At 45.7% G+C, this 19,255-nt stretch overlaps 1 protein-coding gene across 1 annotated transcript in view; it reads right to left on the reverse strand.

Moving 5' to 3' along the window:
• The window catches only part of LOC142259007 (uncharacterized), a 244,029-nt gene that overhangs the window by 17,330 nt on the left and 207,444 nt on the right, over positions 1 to 19,255 (reverse strand). The window contains exon 19 of the mRNA XM_075331545.1: positions 17,151 to 17,943. Within this exon, the coding sequence (XP_075187660.1) occupies positions 17,151 to 17,943 (793 nt within the window). The remainder of the gene's footprint in view (positions 1 to 17,150; positions 17,944 to 19,255) is intronic.

Genomic DNA, 19,255 nt, shown 5'->3' on the forward strand with positions numbered 1-19,255 from the left:
GAGCCGCACACTAGATATATAATACCCTGCACCTACCTCCACCTGCAGAGCCGCACACTAGATATATAATACCCTGCACCTACCTCCACCTGCAGAGCCGCACACTAGATATATAATACCCTGCACCTACCTCCACCTGCAGAGCCGCACACTAGATATATAATACCCTGCACCTACCTCCACCTGCAGAGCCGCACACTAGATATATAATACCCTGCACCTACCTCCACCTGCAGAGCCTCACACTAGATATATAATAACCTGCACCTACCTCCACCTGCAGAGCCGCACACTAGATATATAATACCCTGCACCTACCTCCACCTGCAGAGCCGCACACTAGATATATAATACCCTGCACCTACCTCCACCTGCAGAGCCACACACTAGATATATAATACCCTGCACCTACCTCCACCTGCAGAGCGGCACACTAGATATATAATACCCTGCACCTACCTCCACCTGCAGAGCGGCACACTAGATATATAATAACTTGCACCTACCTCCTCCTGCAGAGCCGCACACTAGATATATAATACCCTGCACCTACCTCCACCTGCAGAGCCGCACACTAGATATATAATAACCTGCACCTACCTCCACCTGCAGAGCCGCACACTAGATATATAATACCCTGCACCTACCTCCACCTGCAGAGCCGCACACTAGATATATAATACCCTGCACCTACCTCCTCTTGCAGAGCCGCACACTAGATATATAATACCCTGCACCTACCTCCACCTGCAGAGCCGCACACTAGATATATAATACCCTGCACCTACCTCCACCTGCAGAGCCGCACACTAGATATATAATACCCTGCACCTACCTCCACCTGCAGAGCCGCACACTAGATATATAATACCCTGCACCTACCTCCACCTGCAGAGCCGCACACTAGATATATAATAACCTGCACCTACCTCCACCTGCAGAGCCGCACACTAGATATATAATACCCTGCACCTACCTCCACCTGCAGAGCCGCACACTAGATATATAATAACCTGCACCTACCTCCACCTGCAGAGCCGCACACTAGATATATAATACCCTGCACCTACCTCCACCTGCAGAGCCGCACACAGATATATAATACCCTGCACCTACCTCCACCTGCAGAGCCGCACACTAGATATATAATACCCTGCACCTACCTCCACCTGCAGAGCCGCACACTAGATATATAATACCCTGCACCTACCTCCACCTGCAGAGCCGCACACTAGATATATAATACCCTGCACCTACCTCCACCTGCAGAGCCGCACACCAGATATATAATACCCTGCACCTACCTCCACCTGCAGAGCCGCACACCAGATATATAATACCCTGCACCTACCTCCTCCTGCAGAGCCGCACACTAGATATATAATACCCTGCACCTACCTCCACCTGCAGAGCCACACACTAGATATATAATACCCTGCACCTACCTCCTCCTGCAGAGCCGCACACTAGATATATAATAACCTGCACCTACCTCCACCTGCAGAGCCGCACACTAGATATATAATACCCTGCACCTACCTCCACCTGCAGAGCCGCACACTAGATATATAATAACCTGCACCTACCTCCACCTGCAGAGCCGCACACTAGATATATAATACCCTGCACCTACCTCCACCTGCAGAGCCGCACACTAGATATATAATACCCTGCACCTACCTCCACCTGCAGAGCCGCACACTAGATATATAATACCCTGCACCTACCTCCACCTGCAGAGCCGCACACTAGATATATAATACCCTGCACCTACCTCCACCTGCAGAGCCGCACACTAGATATATAATACCCTGCACCTACCTCCACCTGCAGAGCCGCACACTAGATATATAATACCCTGCACCTACCTCCACCTGCAGAGCCGCACACTAGATATATAATAACCTGCACCTACCTCCACCTGCAGAGCCGCACACTAGATATATAATACCCTGCACCTACCTCCACCTGCAGAGCCGCACACTAGATATATAATACCCTGCACCTACCTCCACCTGCAGAGCCGCACACTAGATATATAATACCCTGCACCTACCTCCTCCTGCAGAGCCGCACACTAGATATATAATACCCTGCACCTACCTCCACCTGCAGAGCCGCACACTAGATATATAATACCCTGCACCTACCTCCACCTGCAGAGCCGCACACTAGATATATAATACCCTGCACCTACCTCCACCTGCAGAGCCGCACACTAGATATATAATAACCTGCACCTACCTCCACCTGCAGAGCCGCACACTAGATATATAATACCCTGCACCTACCTCCACCTGCAGAGCCGCACACTAGATATATAATAACCTGCACCTACCTCCACCTGCAGAGCCGCACACTAGATATATAATAACCTGCACCTACCTCCACCTGCAGAGCCGCACACTAGATATATAATAACCTGCACCTACCTCCACCTGCAGAGCCGCACACTAGATATATAATACCCTGCACCTACCTCCACCTGCAGAGCCGCACACTAGATATATAATACCCTGCACCTACCTCCACCTGCAGAGCCGCACACTAGATATATAATACCCTGCACCTACCTCCACCTGCAGAGCCGCACACTAGATATATAATACCCTGCACCTACCTCCACCTGCAGAGCCGCACACTAGATATATAATAACCTGCACCTACCTCCACCTGCAGAGCCGCACACTAGATATATAATAACCTGCACCTACCTCCACCTGCAGAGCCGCACACTAGATATATAATACCCTGCACCTACCTCCACCTGCAGAGCCGCACACTAGATATATAATACCCTGCACCTACCTCCACCTGCAGAGCCGCACACTAGATATATAATACCCTGCACCTACCTCCACCTGCAGAGCCGCACACTAGATATATAATACCCTGCACCTACCTCCACCTGCAGAGCCGCACACTAGATATATGGCTGCTCTGTGCTTACAGGACCTGTGATGATGTCACATGGAGGGGAGGAGTCAGGGGTCACATGATCAGCTCCTCAGTGTATGCAGGACTCTGCTGTGCTGGTTGTCATGGTGCTGGATGAGGGGAAGTTTATGTGTGGGGTCAGGAGGGGTTTACAGTGTGGATGTAGCAGAGCCGTGTGTGTACGAGGTGTACGGAGCAGAGCCGTGTGTGTGTACGAGGTGTACGGAGCAGAGCTGTGTGTGTACGAGGTGTACGGAGCAGAGCCGTGTGTGTACGAGGTGTACGGAGCAGAGCCGCGTGTGTACGAGGTGTACGGAGCAGAGCCGTGTGTGTACGAGGTGTACGGAGCGGAGCCGCGTGTGTACGAGGTGTACGGAGCGGAGCCGCGTGTGTACGAGGTGTACGGAGCGGAGCCGCGTGTGTACGAGGTGTACGGAGCGGAGCCGCGTGTGTACGAGGTGTACGGAGCGGAGCCGCGTGTGTACGAGGTGTACGGAGCGGAGCCGCGTGTGTACGAGGTGTACGGAGCGGAGCCGTGTGTGTGTACGAGGTGTACGGAGCGGAGCCGCGTGTGTACGAGGTGTACGGAGCGGAGCCGCGTGTGTACGAGGTGTACGGAGCGGAGCCGTGTGTGTATGAGGTGTACGGAGCGGAGCCGTGTGTGTGATGTGTGCGGAGCGGAGCCGTGTGTGTACGAGGTGTACGGAGCGGAGCCGTGTGTGTACGAGGTGTACGGAGCAGAGCCGTGTGTGTACGAGGTGTACGGAGCAGAGCCGTGTGTGTGATGTGTACGGAGCGGAGCCGTGTGTGTGATGTGTACGGAGCGGAGCCGTGTGTGTACGAGGTGCACGGAGCGGAGCCGTGTGTGTACGAGGTGTATGGAGCGGAGCCATGTGTGTACGAGGTGTATGGAGCGGAGCCGTGTGTGTACGGAGCAGAGCCGTGTGTGTACGAGGTGTACGGAGCAGAGCCGTGTGTGTACGAGGTGCACGGAGCAGAGCCATGTGTGTACGATGTGTACGGAGCAGAGCCGCGTGTGTACGAGGTGTACGGAGCGGAGCCGCGTGTGTACAAGGTGTACGGAGCGGAGCCGTGTGTGTATGATGTGTATGGAGCGGAGCCGTGTGTACGAGGTGTAAGGAGCGGAGCCGTGTGTGTACGGAGCAGAGCCGTGTGTGTACGAGGTGTACGGAGCAGAGCCGTGTGTACGAGGTGTATGGAGCGGAGCCGTGTGTGTACGGAGCAGAGCCGTGTGTGTACGAGGTGTACGGAGCAGAGCCGCGTGTGTACGAGGTGTACGGAGCGGAGCCGCGTGTGTACAAGGTGTACGGAGCGGAGCCGTGTGTGTATGAGGTGTACGGAGCGGAGCCGTGTGTGTATGATGTGTACGGAGCGGAGCCGTGTGTACGAGGTGTAAGGAGCGGAGCCGTGTGTACGATGTGTACGGAGCGGAGCTGTGTGAGGTAATGGACGCTGTACGCAGACAGGAGACTAGAATCAATTTAATGCCGATTGTGAACTAAAAAATAACAACTATTCGGTTATACGTAAGTCAGACGAGGCGGGTGTATAGGGCTATTGATGCCTCTTGATATATAAAATGAGAATATGACATTTTGGAAATAATACCACTTACTGTAGATTGCAATCAATGCAGCTGATGTCTTCTAGGTCGCTATACAATGTGGTGGACGGAGGCTTCTCTCTAAGATTCCTTTCTCTTTTCTTATGAGGAGAGCGTATTTTGTGTTAAATGTAGATAAGGCTCCATAGTTGTAATCCCTCAGTGTATGGGGTTGGGGGGAATATTCTGAGCTTCCTTAGGTCTTGTGCGCACTCTGCATTTTTTCCCCGCAATTTCTTCCCCCCCATGTTGCAGGTTTTTTTGGCTGCATGTGTGTTGAGACCATAATGATGCAGCATTTCAATTCTTTTTACATCTTGTCCCTGTCTTTCTTAGGACTGGCAGATCAATCCCCCACTGACTCAGGGTTGGCAGGGGATTGATCCCTGGTATCTGGCCGGAGGGGGTTGGAGCAAGCGTGAAGAAGGTAAGAGCAAGCACTTCATATTCACTGATCACCGGCGCGGCTGTCACACTGCTCCCGTGGCCTCTCATTCTTCCTCCTGGGCCACTAATTAATCTCATACATATTCACTGCTTCCCCAGCCAATGGTGTCTGTGATTGGTTGCAGTCAGACGAGCCCCCACACTGAGTGACAGCGTGTCTGAGGCTTCCAATCACAGACACTGTTGGGCGTATCTATATTGTATAGTAAAATAAATTAAAAAATTGGCGTAGGATCCCCCATATTATGATACCAGCACAGATAAAGCATTACATCTGGGGACTGCTATTCTCAAACTGGGGATACCAATGGTTATTGGGCACCCACCAGCCTAAAAATATCAGGCAACAACAGCCCAAGATTGTCGCATCCATTAGATGTGACAACCCTGGCACTTTACCAAGCTCTTCCCGATTGCCCTTGTACAGTGGCAAGTGGGGTTATGAGGGAGTTAGTGGCAGTCCACAGCAGCCACTAAGTTCTCGAATAGTGATAACAGGCATCTATGAGACACTGGCCCCATCACTAGTCTGTAAGTGAAAGTAAATAAACACAAACACTGAAAAAATCCTTTATTTGAAATAAAAGACAAAAAAGGACCCTCTTTATTAACCCCCAAAACACCCAGGTCCGATGTAATCCACACAAGGTCCCACAATGCTTCCACCACTGCTACATCTGAAGCTCACAGCAAGCACCATAGAACATGACTGCGTGGCTCACTTCAGTCACTTGGGTGATTTGCTGTCACAGGCGGAAGACTCCAACTGTGGCTGCGGTAACTTGAGTGACGTCACCACTGACCACGTGCCTCACTTCACTCATGCATGGAGCTCACAGCGGGCAGTCATGTTCTATGGCGCTAGCTGTGAGCTTCAGATGGTGCATTTTTTGGGGCCAAAAACGTGCATCTTTGGGGGTCACCACAAAGATAAAACATGCGCACATAGCCTTATACAGTCATCTCTGTTTTGGATGACTAGTCCATTCCCCTTGTTGGTTACTAGTTACTATATTTGAATCATTGCATAATGATTTTAGGGGAACCTTGTCTTTTTTATTTAGGTTATTTTGTGTAGATGGGAGTGTAAAATGTCTGTTTTTATTGAACTCTTCAAGCACCAAGTTGAGTAAAGTGTACAAAAAATAACCTTGACTTTCACGGGGATAAAAGCTTGATTTTGGAAAAACATCAGTATGTAGTCCTGTGTCATATAGAAATGATAAAATCCATAAAGACTCAACAAGACCCTTATGAAGCTGACCCCCTCCTTTGGAAACAGGTAACTAAAGAGAATCCTCTAGCAGATGTGAGGCCAATCTTAACTTGAATGCAAAAGAATGCAGAGGACAGATTTATGACTAGTAGAGATAAGAGCAGCAATTGAACAGAAAAATTGCAGGTAAATTCAAATCCTTTGTTTCCCCTTATAGAAAATATGAATTGAGGTTTTATGAACTGCATCAATATAATAGATAGGAAAGTCATAATTTTGAATTTGTGATAAAGCAGAGAATGCAAAGCATCGTTCCGCATCATTGGGTGACAGCAGGGGTACCGCCAAATGGATATTGGACAGATAGATGAAAATATCTATGCAATGTCTCCTATCTATGAATAGATAAAATCATGATAGGAAAGATGATGGTAATATGTCCTGCCTGGAACCTCCAGGGGTGAACATATCGTAAAAGTTAGAAATCTCATCATTTTCAAAGACTTAAGGCCGCTCTACATGCAGCGACATCGATCGCACCCGCCCCCGTCGTTTGTGCGTCACGGGCAAATTGCTTCCCGTAGCACACAAAAACGCTCTGACCCGTCACACATACTCACCTTTCTAACGACGTCGCTGTGGCCAGCGAACAGCCTTTTTTCTAAGGGGGGGCGGTTCGTGCGGCGTCACAGCGACGTCACACGGCAGGCGTCCAATAGAAGCAGAGTGGCGGAGAGCAGCCGCATGAAAGTCACGCCCGCCTCATTGCCGGAGGACGCAGGTGCGGTGCTGTTCATCGTTCCTGGGGTGTCACAAGTAGCGATGTGTGCTGCCTCAGGAACGATGAACAATCTGCGTCCTGCACCAGCAACGATATTTTGAAAATGAACGATGTGTCAACGATCAATGATTAGGTGAGTATTTCTCATTGTTAGCGGTCGCTCATAGGTTTCACACGCAACAACGTCACTAACAATGCCGGATGTGCGTCACGAATTCCGTGACCCCGACGACATATCGTTAGCGATATCGTTGCGTGTAAAGCCCCCTTTAGACCCATCCAATAGTTATCTGAATTCCAGCCCTGCTATGAGTCACCAGAGGGGAAGTATGTGGGTGTAACTTGTGTTAATAAAAAACTAATTACAATTATAATCCTTGTTCAATGAAAGGAACATTGCTGTGTAGAATTGCTCTACGTTACATTGGAGTCCTTCCCTCAGAAATCTGAAGCCATTTCTGTGACTCAGGTTGAGTCATTTCCCTTTTGTTATTCCCTTTTATTTAATGCAATTGTAAATACTGTATTGTTTTGTTCTCCTTTGTAATATCTGTTGTATATTTTTATAAACACTGTTTACTTTTCAGAATAAATATATAACAGTTAATAGCTTAAGACTTTGGAATGTGGTTTATAGATTAAGAGGAAGAAAGCTGCCTGTAACATGTGTCCAATCGACCTGTATAAGTAGAAACCCTGATTCCAGCGATGTGTCACTTACTTAGCTGCTTGCTGGAAGTTTTGATAATCAGTTTTATCTGCTTAAGATCTGGCAGTTCTCTAAATGCCGCTGTGTATAACCCCACCCACACCACTGATTGGCAGTTCTGTACAATGAGCATAGACACTAAGCTGCCAATCAGGAGTGGAATGGGGGTTATACGGAGCCTATAAAGATGGAGGATACATGGCTGCTGGTTTACTAGTTCTCTAGTGATAATCCCCTAATGATAATACTGTGATTTTATCAAAACTACAGCAAGCAGCCTAGTAAATGACACATCAATGGAATCAGAGTCCATGTTTGTCACAGGTGACAGACAGTCCTGTGGTGTCTGGCTGTGCAAGATGGTCCCTGAATTTCTAATTTTGCTGCTGTCAGTATTCAGTGTACTAAGAAGCTACTCTGCTGGGTTTTCATCCTTTTCCCTTTAGGACCCAGCAGAGCTCCTCTTCACTTCAGCTGTTAATCATCTGTAATTCTCCTTGGGTTTCAATAATCTCATTTTCCCTGGACTTGGGCTGGAGATATTCCGTTCCTTCACAAGCTCTGGATAGAAGCAGGAGGCTTGCACGCATCAGTAGGATCGTTGCTGCTCTTTACTCAACTTCTTACTGAGTCATCTAGAGATACGTTGTAAATTTCCACTTGTTTGTTATCCCTGTGTGTCCTTTAGTGCCTAGTGGCGTTAATGAAGAGCTCATCCCATCCGCTCCCTACCTAGGGCCCAGATCATGGTCAGCCTAGGGTCAGGTATCCAGCTCAGTGCATAGACGTGGAACCTATCTAAGGCTGTGAGGGGACCCAGGGCTCAGCGGTAGGTTTGGTCAGAAGTCACCATCTTCCCCCTTGCTACAAACAGGGTTTCCCTTTCGTCATTCACTTGGTACTTCTCCGGACCTAATGTGACACTGTCTTTATGTTATTCTCATTTTTAATTAAGGGGTAAACACTTAGTGACAGAATCCCATTAGATTCACAAAACCCCAGCATAGGTATCATAAATGTTACTTGCTCTTCATTAGGAGATAGGCCTCTTTCAGTTCTGGTCTCTTCTACAACCATAATCTAAACTGTAAGGCTCTGTGCGCACTAGACCTTTTTACCCGCGGATTTACCCGCGGATTTGCCGCGGAAATTTCTTGAGAAATGTCTGCAATCTTTGTGCAGACATTTCCCAGCAAATTCTATGGAAAAAAAAATAGCTGTGCGCACTTGTGCGAATTTTTCTCAAGAAATTTCCTTGAGAAGAATTTCTCGAGAAACTTTCTTGAGAAAATGAGCATGTCCATTATTTCCGCAGGTACCCTGCGGATTTCGGCAGTACAGCCTGCAAAATCCGCAGGGAACCACCCGCGGGAAAATCGCGGCTAATCCGCGGCAAATCCGCATGCGGATTTGGTGCGGATTTTTTCCGGAGGTCCGGAAATCTTTCACTCCCAGAAGTTTCTTAAGAAATTTTCTTGAGAAACTTCACATTTCTAGTGCGCACATAGCCTAATACAGGTTTGTGGGCAGAGACGAGCAAATCTAAATAATGAAGTTCAGTGTTTGTACTGAATACAGACTTTATAAATAAAAAAATCAGTGTTAGAGTTTGGAGTTCAGGTGCTTTATGTATCCTAACCACTCGATCTAGCATCGGTGTGCTCGGGTACACTCAGTGCTCAGCCCAGTGCGAGCCGCTTGCAGTGTGTGAATAGATTTCATGGGGGGTAAAACCATCATTATAGAATGTATTGTGTACAAGAAAAAGCCTGCCCTCCCTCCCCGGGAAATGCTCTGTTTATGGCTGGATGCATGTGGGGAGAGACCTGAGCTGCCCAATCAGTGACTTCCAATGGGGTTCAGGAAAAGTCCGGTTCCCGAACTGAACTTTATCTAAGTCCGGCTGAAAAAGCCAAATCCGAACGTCAACGGGACCGCTCATCTCTATTTGTGGGTAGCCTCATAAAATAATAACCACTTGGTTATCAGACATATAAAATCCTTTAGTTTTTTTATTACAATAATTATCCTTTGTAAAAAGATCATTTTTATAACATAAAAAGCCCAATTTATGCGGGGGACACTCGTAATTCATGAAGTAGTGCATTCCTATTCATGAATCCAGAGTGTCTTAACAACTTCCACATATCTAGGATGCACAGTGTGATTCGATTCTTCCCTCACTATTTTGATGTGAAATGTCTACAGCTCTGCATCAACTCCAGAGGTTCTGAGGCAAAATCATCACATCTAGACAATAGAGAAAGATAGGCATGAAGAATATATATTTTAGAAGCATTTATTAACAAAACAACAAGATTTGAAATGCAATTATATACAATGTGATATACTTCAGAGATCCTATCTCCAATCTGGGGCTGCACTTTTTAGTAAATAAAGCAGTGGGCAATCATAATTCACTAATCTAAATATAATCCAGAATCAAAACTATTCAAAAATATTCCTGAAGGCTCTCAAAAGGGCTAACAGTGTGCCAGCTAAAAAAGAAAATGAATATTCACTGCTCCCCACGCCATAGTCCTCCCCACATCTAGGGAATGATGCCAGCACCAACCAAGAGGTGGGCGGAATGATTTGCGTGGGGAGCAGTGAATATTCATTCTCTTTAATATCGGGTACACATGATCACCCAGCCGCCGGCTTAGTGCTGTGGCTGGGCGATCATGTGTGTCTATTAAAGAATGAATATTCACTGCTCCCCAAGCCCAAAATCCTGGCTGTGGGGAGCAGTGAATATTCTGGCAGCTTAAGTCTGCGTGTAACTGGGGGCACATGGCAGTAATGTCATGCACTGCGCCATTTACATGCTGAAATCACTTGCCGGCACCAGAAGATAACACCGTGCACAGGGAGAGCGGAGGGATGGTGAGTATAATAATTTATTTTCTTATGTGTGCAGCATGATGGGGAGAATCTTAATTACTTACCGGTAATGGGATTTTCAGAAGCCCATGACAGCACCACCTAAGAGGTTCCGCCCTTCAGGACAGGAAACTCACTGATAAAAAGGCGGTATCTCTCCTCCACATCAGTAGGTTTACAGAGCCAGAGAGGACCAACAAAACACAAACAAAAATGTTAATCACACCACCACCAAAAGAATACACCATTAACTCTAACACTCCCCAAAGGATGCCATAACCAGTGAACAGGGGGGGGGGGGAACTAAGGGTGCTGTCATGGGCTTCTGAAAATCTCATTACCGGTAAGTAATTAAGATTTTTCCCTTTCGCCCATGACAGAACCACCTGAGACATTCTAGAGACCAATCACCTTAGGGAGGGACCACCGCCTTTAATGCCCATCTACCAAGAAGGGTCGGCCGTGAAGGATAAGTCAAGTCTATAGTGACGGAAAAAGGTAGAGGAAGAGGACCAAATGGCGGCCCTGCATATCTGATTAATAGAGACCTCTGCCCTCTCAGCCCAAGTAGTAGAAAGTGTCCTAGTGGAATGGCTCTAATCTGCAGGGCAACTGGCACCCCCTTAGATGAGTAGGCCAGCGAGATAGCATCCCGGGCCCACCTAGCCAAGGTGCTTGTAGATACTTTACAGCCCCGGGACTTTTTCTGGAACGCAACAAACAGGGCCTGATATTTCCGCCATTCCCTGGTCCTATCTAAGTAGGTTATAAGGGCCCGTCTCACATCCAATCTATGGAGCCTGGCCACTTTGTCATTGGAAGGAGGGTCACAATGGAAGGCAGTATGAATTCCTGGGATCTGTGAAGGGCTTGACCACTTTAGGCAGGTATGAGGGATCTGTACGCAATACCACCTTATCGACCACAAATTGGGCATATGGATGGACAATGGAGAGTGCCTGAAGGTCATCCACCCATCTAGCAGACGTCAAGTGATGAGTAGTACCACCTTCAGGGTCTTGAAGGGAACATCCGAAAGGGGCTCAACGGGGTGTCTATAAGGGCATCAAGGACAAGATTTAATCCTAGGGAGGCATGCAAGGAGAAGGGACAGGAGTCGCTCTAGCACAGGATGTAATGAACCTGCTAATCCATCTATTTTCTGTGAGGTTATGTTTATAGAGGGCTCCTAGGGCCAAAACTTGTACCTTAAAGGTGCTAGTGGATAAGTCCAACTCCAACCCTTACTGAAGGAAAGTACCCACTGGGATGGTGGCGTCATTGAGGGCCTTGTCGCTTGGTAGAGGATGATGGACCAAGCATAATCCTGAGGACCTCTTCCTTCTATCCTTCCAGGAGTCCTGGTCTCTGGGAGGCTCCTTATGAAAAATTGCTTCCTCTGAAACGGACGGCTACAAGGGAATGGAGTTTGTACAGCTGGAAATCCTTGTTTATTGTTTGCCGCTTTGGACAGAAGGTTATCCAGCTGTGATCCAAACAAAAAGTCTCCTACACAAGGTATCCTGCATAGTGTGTTCCTGGACTGTACGTCTCCCTTCCAGCATTTCAACTAGAGGGCCCTTCTGGCTGAATTGGAAAGAGCTGCTACCTTTGCAGATAATTTGAGCGAGTCGATGGAAGCATCGGCTAGACGTCTGCCACCCCCTGTATATATATGGAATTGAGGAAATAATGTCCTTACTAGACACGTTACCTTTAAGTTGGTCTTCTAATTGTTGGACCCAGACCATTAGGGACCTTGTTACACATGTACCTGCCACTGTCGGGTGAAGAGCTCCTGCTGCAGCCTTCCAGGTACCACGGACCTGCATTCCAGGCCTCCAAACATGAGGTCTTGTGTGGATTCAGGATCTTTATCATCCACCAGCCCCATAGTGGAGCGGACAGCTTCCACTAGGGGTGTCACCTCAGAGAATGGGAAGCATAGACTGCAGTCCACGTCTGAGGAAGATGAGGAGTCCAAGGATGAGGAAGAGGCAGGTGACAATTTTCTGGAAGCCCATTCAGAGCTGCCTGATTTATCTGAAGTTCCCCCATCTTTCCTAGTGGATCGTTTATGTGTTTCCCTGACTTCAGCACGGATAATATCTCTCAACTCAGCCTTGAGGCTTGGTGCTTCCGTACATAAACCAAAACCAGAGAAGAGTAATAGATGCAGTAACCCCAGGTTGTTTTTTTTTGGTTGTTTTTTTTTGCAGCTTGTATGGCTGATAATAGAGAACAATAGACGTTAGTTTCCATATTACAATAGCTTCTTTCCTAGCCTGTTAAGGTTGATAATAGAGAATAGTGGATGTGGCTCCCCCATATTATAACAGCCTGTTCTTGTGGGGTTTTTTTTTTTTTAACAGTGCTTTGATTTGCCTTGGGCCAGGCACCACCCTTCCTCAGTCAGCAGAGTGCTTCCACTCACCCTTTTGAAGAGGACAGTAACCACCTGAGCCACACAGCCCAGTCTGGACCGGAACTGAGAATCAGAAGTGATACAGCAGTCCAAGCCTGCCAATACAGCCAGGGTTACAGGTGCACCACAACACCCAGCAGCCTCTTTTATTTTTTGCTCTGTCTTGTCTTAAATTAACAAATCAGTCTACAACAGATGTCTTCACTTGGACACAGATTCCCTGAGACATGTTCAGTTTTCCTCTTATAAGATCTGCATACATTTTTGTCCATGTTACCTAAAAATAAGGACCCTGTTCTAGGGTCCGAAACACGTCAGGATTTGTCATGTTGTTTAATTTTGTATGTAATTTCAACATCATGATCTAAATAAAACAGAACTCTTTGACACAGGTGGGACAAGGCCCCCTTGGTAATCTGAGGATAGACTGTCCTTGTAAACCCCACAATTCCTATGATTTCTCTTAGAGGTACCTCCTGAAAGAAGGGAACATAGGGGGAGACTTTCAAATAATGAAATGCTGCAGCAGACACTCACCCCCAAAGATGGCGGATCTGGCACCGGTTTCGGAGGCAGTTTATGACTTCCAGATTTGGATTTCTCAGACCCCCCCGGAATGTCGACTTGCCGGACTGGAGGGACTAGCCCTGCCGCTCCCCTCACTGCCCTGGGAATCTGTATGCTGTTCCAGCACATCCTGCTCTGGTGGAGAGTTGTCTTCCATCCTGAATAGGGGAGAAGTCATACTCACCAGAATGCAGCGAAGGTGACTCCTCATACCTCCCTGGTTCAAATTTCCCGCCCAAAATCCGTTTGCTGGGCGCCGCCATCTTGGAACACCTTGCGCATGTGCAGGTGATGAACGTCCGGGTGCCGCATCACTTCCTCTTCACCCCCGCGTTCCGTCAGCAGGGCGCCAGTCTCGCGGGCTCCGTGTGAGGATCACATAGCCTGGGGCGACACAGAGCCGAGCTCCCGCTCCAGGCCCGCGCCCCACCACTGCAGACAGCAGAAGCCCTGGGGAGGTGCAGCCAGGCCCGAATGCCGGCTTTTGGTAAGAAACCAAACTTCCACACTGGGTCAGACCTGGGAGATTCCATGGGTTATCCCATCAGGACAGGAAAACAAACTGATGTGGAGGAGAGGTACCGCCTTTTTATCAGTGGGTTTTCTGTCTGTCCTGATGTGCGCGGAACCTCTCAGGTGATGCTGTCATGGGCGAAAAGGAAAAATAAAAAGTGCAAAGTGCTATATATCCTGTGTGAATTAACTAAGATATAGACTGACTAGTATAAGATAAGCCCAGAAATATATATACAAAGTGCTATTTGCACTAATCCCCTCTGCAGTCAGAATATATGTGCATGGATGGATTATGGATTATGGATTAGTGCAAATAGCACTTTGTACATATATTTCTGGGCTTGTGTTATACTAGTCAGTCTATATTTTATTTAATTCACATGGGAGATATAGCACTTTGCACTTTTTATCTTTTGAGTCAGTGCAATATCTATACTTTGCGATTTTTTTTTTTGCACATAAAGTACAGACCAAAAGTTTGGATACACCTCATTCAAAGAGTTTTCTTTATTTTCATGACTCTGAAAATTGTAGATTCACATTGAAGGCATCAAATTATGAATTAACTAATGTGGAATAAAATACTTAACAAAAAAGTGTGAAACAACTGAAAGTATGTCTTATATTCTAGGTTATTCAAAGTAGCCACCTCTTCCTTTGATTACTGCTTTGCACACTCTTGGCATTCTCTTGATGAGGTAGTCACCGGAAATGGTCTTCCAACAGTCTTGAAGGAGTTCCCAGAGATGCTTAGCACTTGTTGGCCCTTTTGCCTTCACTCTGCGGTCCAGCTCACCCCAGACCATCTCGATTGGGTGGAGGCCAGGTCATCTGGCTTAGCACCCCATCATTCTCCTTCTTAGTTGAATAGCCGTTACACAGCCTGGAGGTGTGTTTGGGGTCATTGTCCTATTGAAAAATAAATGATGGTCTAACTAAACACAAACTGGATGGAATAGCATGCCACTGCAAGATGTTGTGGTAGCCATGTTGGTTCAGTATGCCTTCAATTTTGAATAAATCCCCAACAGTGTCACCAGCAAAGCACCCCCACACCATCACACCTCCTCCTCCATGCTTCACGGTGGGATCCAGCCATTTAGAGTCCATCCATTCACCTTTTCTGCGTCGCACAAAGACATGGTGGTTGGATCCAAAGATCTCAAATTTGGACTCATCAGACCAAAGCACAGATTTCCATTGGTCTAATGTCCATTCCTTGTGTTCTTTAGCCCAAAAAAGTCTCTTCTGCTTGTTGCCTGTCCTTAGCAGTGGTTTCCTAGCAGATATTTTACCATGAAGGCCTGCTGCACAAAGTCTCCTCTTAACAGTTGTTCTAGAGAGGTGTCTGCTGCTAGAACTCTGTGTGGCATTGACCTGGTCTCTATAGAATCTGAGCTGCTGTTAACCTGCAATATCTGAGGCTGGTGACTCGTATAAACTTATCCTGCGCAGCAGAGGTGACTCTTGGTCTTCATTTCCTGGGGCGGTCCTCATGTGAGCCAGTTTCTTTGTAGCGTTTGATGGTTTTTGCCACTGCACTTGGGGACACTTTCAAAGTTTTCCCAATTTTTTGGACTGACTGAGCTTCATTTCTTAAAGTAATGATGGCCACTCGTTTTTCTTTACTTCGCTGCTTTTTTCTTGCCATAATACAAATTCTAACAGTCTATTTAGTATGACTATCAGCTGTGTATCCACCAGACTTCTCCACAACACAACTTGGTCCCAACCCCATTTATAAGGCAAGAAATCCCACTTATTAAATCTGACAGGGTACATCTGTGAAGTGAAAACCATTTCCGGTGACTACCTCTTGAAGCTCATCAAGAGAATGCCAAGAGTGTGCAAAGCAGTAATGAAAGCAAAAGGTGGCTACTTTGAAGAACCTAGAATATAAGACATATTTTCAGTTGTTTCACACTTCTTTGTAAGTATTTCATTCCAAATGTGTTAATTCATAGTTTTGATGCCTTCAATGTGAATCTACAATTTTCAAAGTCATGAAAATAAAGAAAACTCTCTGACTGAGAATGTGTGTCCAAACTTTTGGTCTGTACTGTAATGCTGTGTCTGAAAACGCTGTGTCTGAATGTCCTATCTTGAAACCCATTGCCTTTGCTGGGATGCCAGAGTCACTGCATTTCACTGAATTATTTTGCCATCAATGTTCGATATGTTTGTGACAAGAAAGAAATTGTTAGAAAGACACTGGCAGTAAAAGATACTAAAGCTCATTACATCAGCCAGTTTCTCCAGGCCTTAATGGAAAAAGTTCTGTAAGATTAGGAACGCAAGAAAGAACAGGTTTTTGTTATTGAAGCGGACAATGCTTCAAACATAAGTACAATTAAACTGATGAATGAGAGTAATGAACAGGATCTAAAAGAAAATTTAGGATTCAGTATGTGTGAGATGGAGCCACAGTGCTGTTCATGTAACTGAGGAGCAAACAGATATTACAACAGAATAACAGCAAAATGATACTTTAGGATTAGATGATCTTGTTGAAGCTGCTTCAGAACACTTTCTTATTCATCACATGCGCTGTGTTGTGTACACAATTAATTTTGAATTATTATTATATATGGTACATTATTAATGGTATAATATTAATTGTAGTCATTTTGGTCTGTCTGATCCTTATACCTGTTGTACCATAATTTTATGCTTTATTAAGTTTTAATGATTTAATATGCGTTAATAAAAATGTCTATATTTTGACCATATACTTTGTTCTTGTTTGCTATTAATTAGTTCACGGCATGTTATTTAATTACTAAAGGTTATTCCTTGTTGACTATGTTATGTCTTGGTATACTTTTTGAAAATCAATAAAGTTTACATTATAAAAATATTTCCCTGATTTTGAATTTGGCAAGGGTGAATTCTTTCGTGTTTAGCAAGACTTGATATATTTCCAAAATACTTCCCACATTGTAAACATGAAAAAGGTTACGCCCCTTTGTGTGTTCTCTGGTGTCTAACAAGATCTGATCCTCGGGTAAAGCATTTCCCACATTGTGAACATGAAAAAGGCTTCGCCCCCGTGTGAGTTCTCTGGTGACTAACAAGAACTGATCTTTGGGTAAAACCTTTCCCACATTCTGAACATGAATATGGCTGCTCCCCTGTGTGAGTTCTCTGGTGTTTAACAAGATGTGTTCTATTGTTGAAACATTTCCCACATTCTGAACATGAATATAGCTTCTCCCCTATGTGAGTTCTGTGGTGTGTAACAAGATGTGTTCTATTGTTGAAACATTTTCCACATTCTAAACATGAATATGGCTTCTCCCCTATGTGAGTTCTGTGGTGTGTAACAAGATGTGTTCTATTGTTGAAACATTTTCCACATTCTGAACATGAATATGGCTTCTCCCCTGTGTGAGTCCTCTGGTGCTTAACAAGAGATGATTTTTTTGCAAAACATCTCCCACATTCTATACATAAAAAAGGCTTCTCCCCTGTGTGAGTTCTTTTGTGTCTAACAAGATCTGATCTTTGGGTAAAACGTTTCTCACATTCTGAACATGAATATGGCTGCTCCCCTTTGTGTGTTCTCTGGTGTCTAACAAGATCTGATCTTCGGGTAAAGCATTTCCCACATTGTGAACATGAAAAAGGCTTCGCCCCCGTGTGAGTTCTCTTATGTCTAACAAGATCTGATCTTTGGGTAAAACCTTTCCCACATTCTGAACATGAATATGGCTGCTCCCCTGTGTGAGTTCTCTGGTGTCTAACAAGATGTGATCTACTGTTGAAACATTTTCCACATTCTGAACATGAATATGGCTGCTCCCCTGTGTGAGTTCTCTGGTGTCTAACAAGAAGTGATCTTTGGTTGAAGTATTTCCCACATTCAGAACAAAAAAAAGACTTCTTCCCTGTGGGAATTTTTTTATGGATTTTTTGAAATTCTGAAGTTGAAAATGCTTTCTTAGCTGTATGAACACTCCGAATTTTAATCCCTCTTTTGTGATTTCTAGTTTTGTTAATAGTCTGTGATGAATCAGAAGGTAGGACTTGTTTACAAAAATCAGATGATAGAGCTTTGCTGTGAAGGGATGATGGTATATCCGGAATAGTGGCATTCACTTCAGTTATATCTTGTGTGATATCAAGGTCATCTGATTTAAACATTGAATATGTCAGTTGTGCCTGTAATCTCCTGGTACAGTTGTCTGCCAAGAATACAAAAATAAACATTATTTTTAATAACATATAAAAAATTTAAGGATACAATTTATTAAAATCGCTTGTAACGCCGTTACCATCATCCCCTTACTATCCTGCCCCCTTTTCCATCATTGGCTTATATGTCCTGGGTCCCTATTGCCATCTCCCAGGGCCTGCATACACCACACAGGTCTTGTGGGAGAGTGCAAGCATGTATTCTTTAAGGGTCAGCATGCCCTAACCTGGAAGAGCATCCTAGCCTATGACTGAGAGACACTAGATATTTAAGGCACACTCCCCCCTATGGGTTAGTTGTCAGATCTCATTTTGTTTGCTGAGTCTTATGCTTGTCTCTGTATCCTAGTATCTGTTCTGCCAGCTGTACCTGCTGCATCTATCTACTACCTGTGCCTACTGGACCTGCTGTATCTACCAGTAGACCATGATGTTCAACCCTCTTTGTTCATTTTTCCTCCTGTGTATTGGAATAATAAGCCATCAAAAAGTGTTTTCTAGGCCAAAATTCAACAAAACTGCTACTTTGTCAGTGGAGAAATGGAGGGTTTCCTCAATGGTTGGAGCTCAAAGACTATTGATTATAAAAGAGATATGGCTTCATAATCAAATCCAGCAAAATCCCAAAGCCAAATGCTTCTCAGCCTTGCAATGGTCCAACACTGTTACTATCCACATGTTTGGCATTGCAAGAAAGCACACAAAAATGTACAGTTTGTGTATCTCTGGTATCTTTTTTTAGATAAATGGAAAAGAAATCAATCTAAGGGGTACTTCTCACATAGCGAGATCGCTAGTGAGATCGCTGCTGAGTCACGGTTTTTGTGACGCAGCAGTGACCTCATTAGCGATCTCGCTGTGTGTGACACTGAGCAGCGATCTGGCCCCTGCTGTGAGATCACTGCTCGTTACACACACTGCTGGTTCATTTTTTTATTGTTGCTCTCCCACTGTTA

The sequence above is a fragment of the Anomaloglossus baeobatrachus genome (assembly GCF_048569485.1).
Source record: "Anomaloglossus baeobatrachus isolate aAnoBae1 chromosome 5 unlocalized genomic scaffold, aAnoBae1.hap1 SUPER_5_unloc_21, whole genome shotgun sequence".
Taxonomy (NCBI): domain Eukaryota; kingdom Metazoa; phylum Chordata; class Amphibia; order Anura; family Aromobatidae; genus Anomaloglossus; species Anomaloglossus baeobatrachus.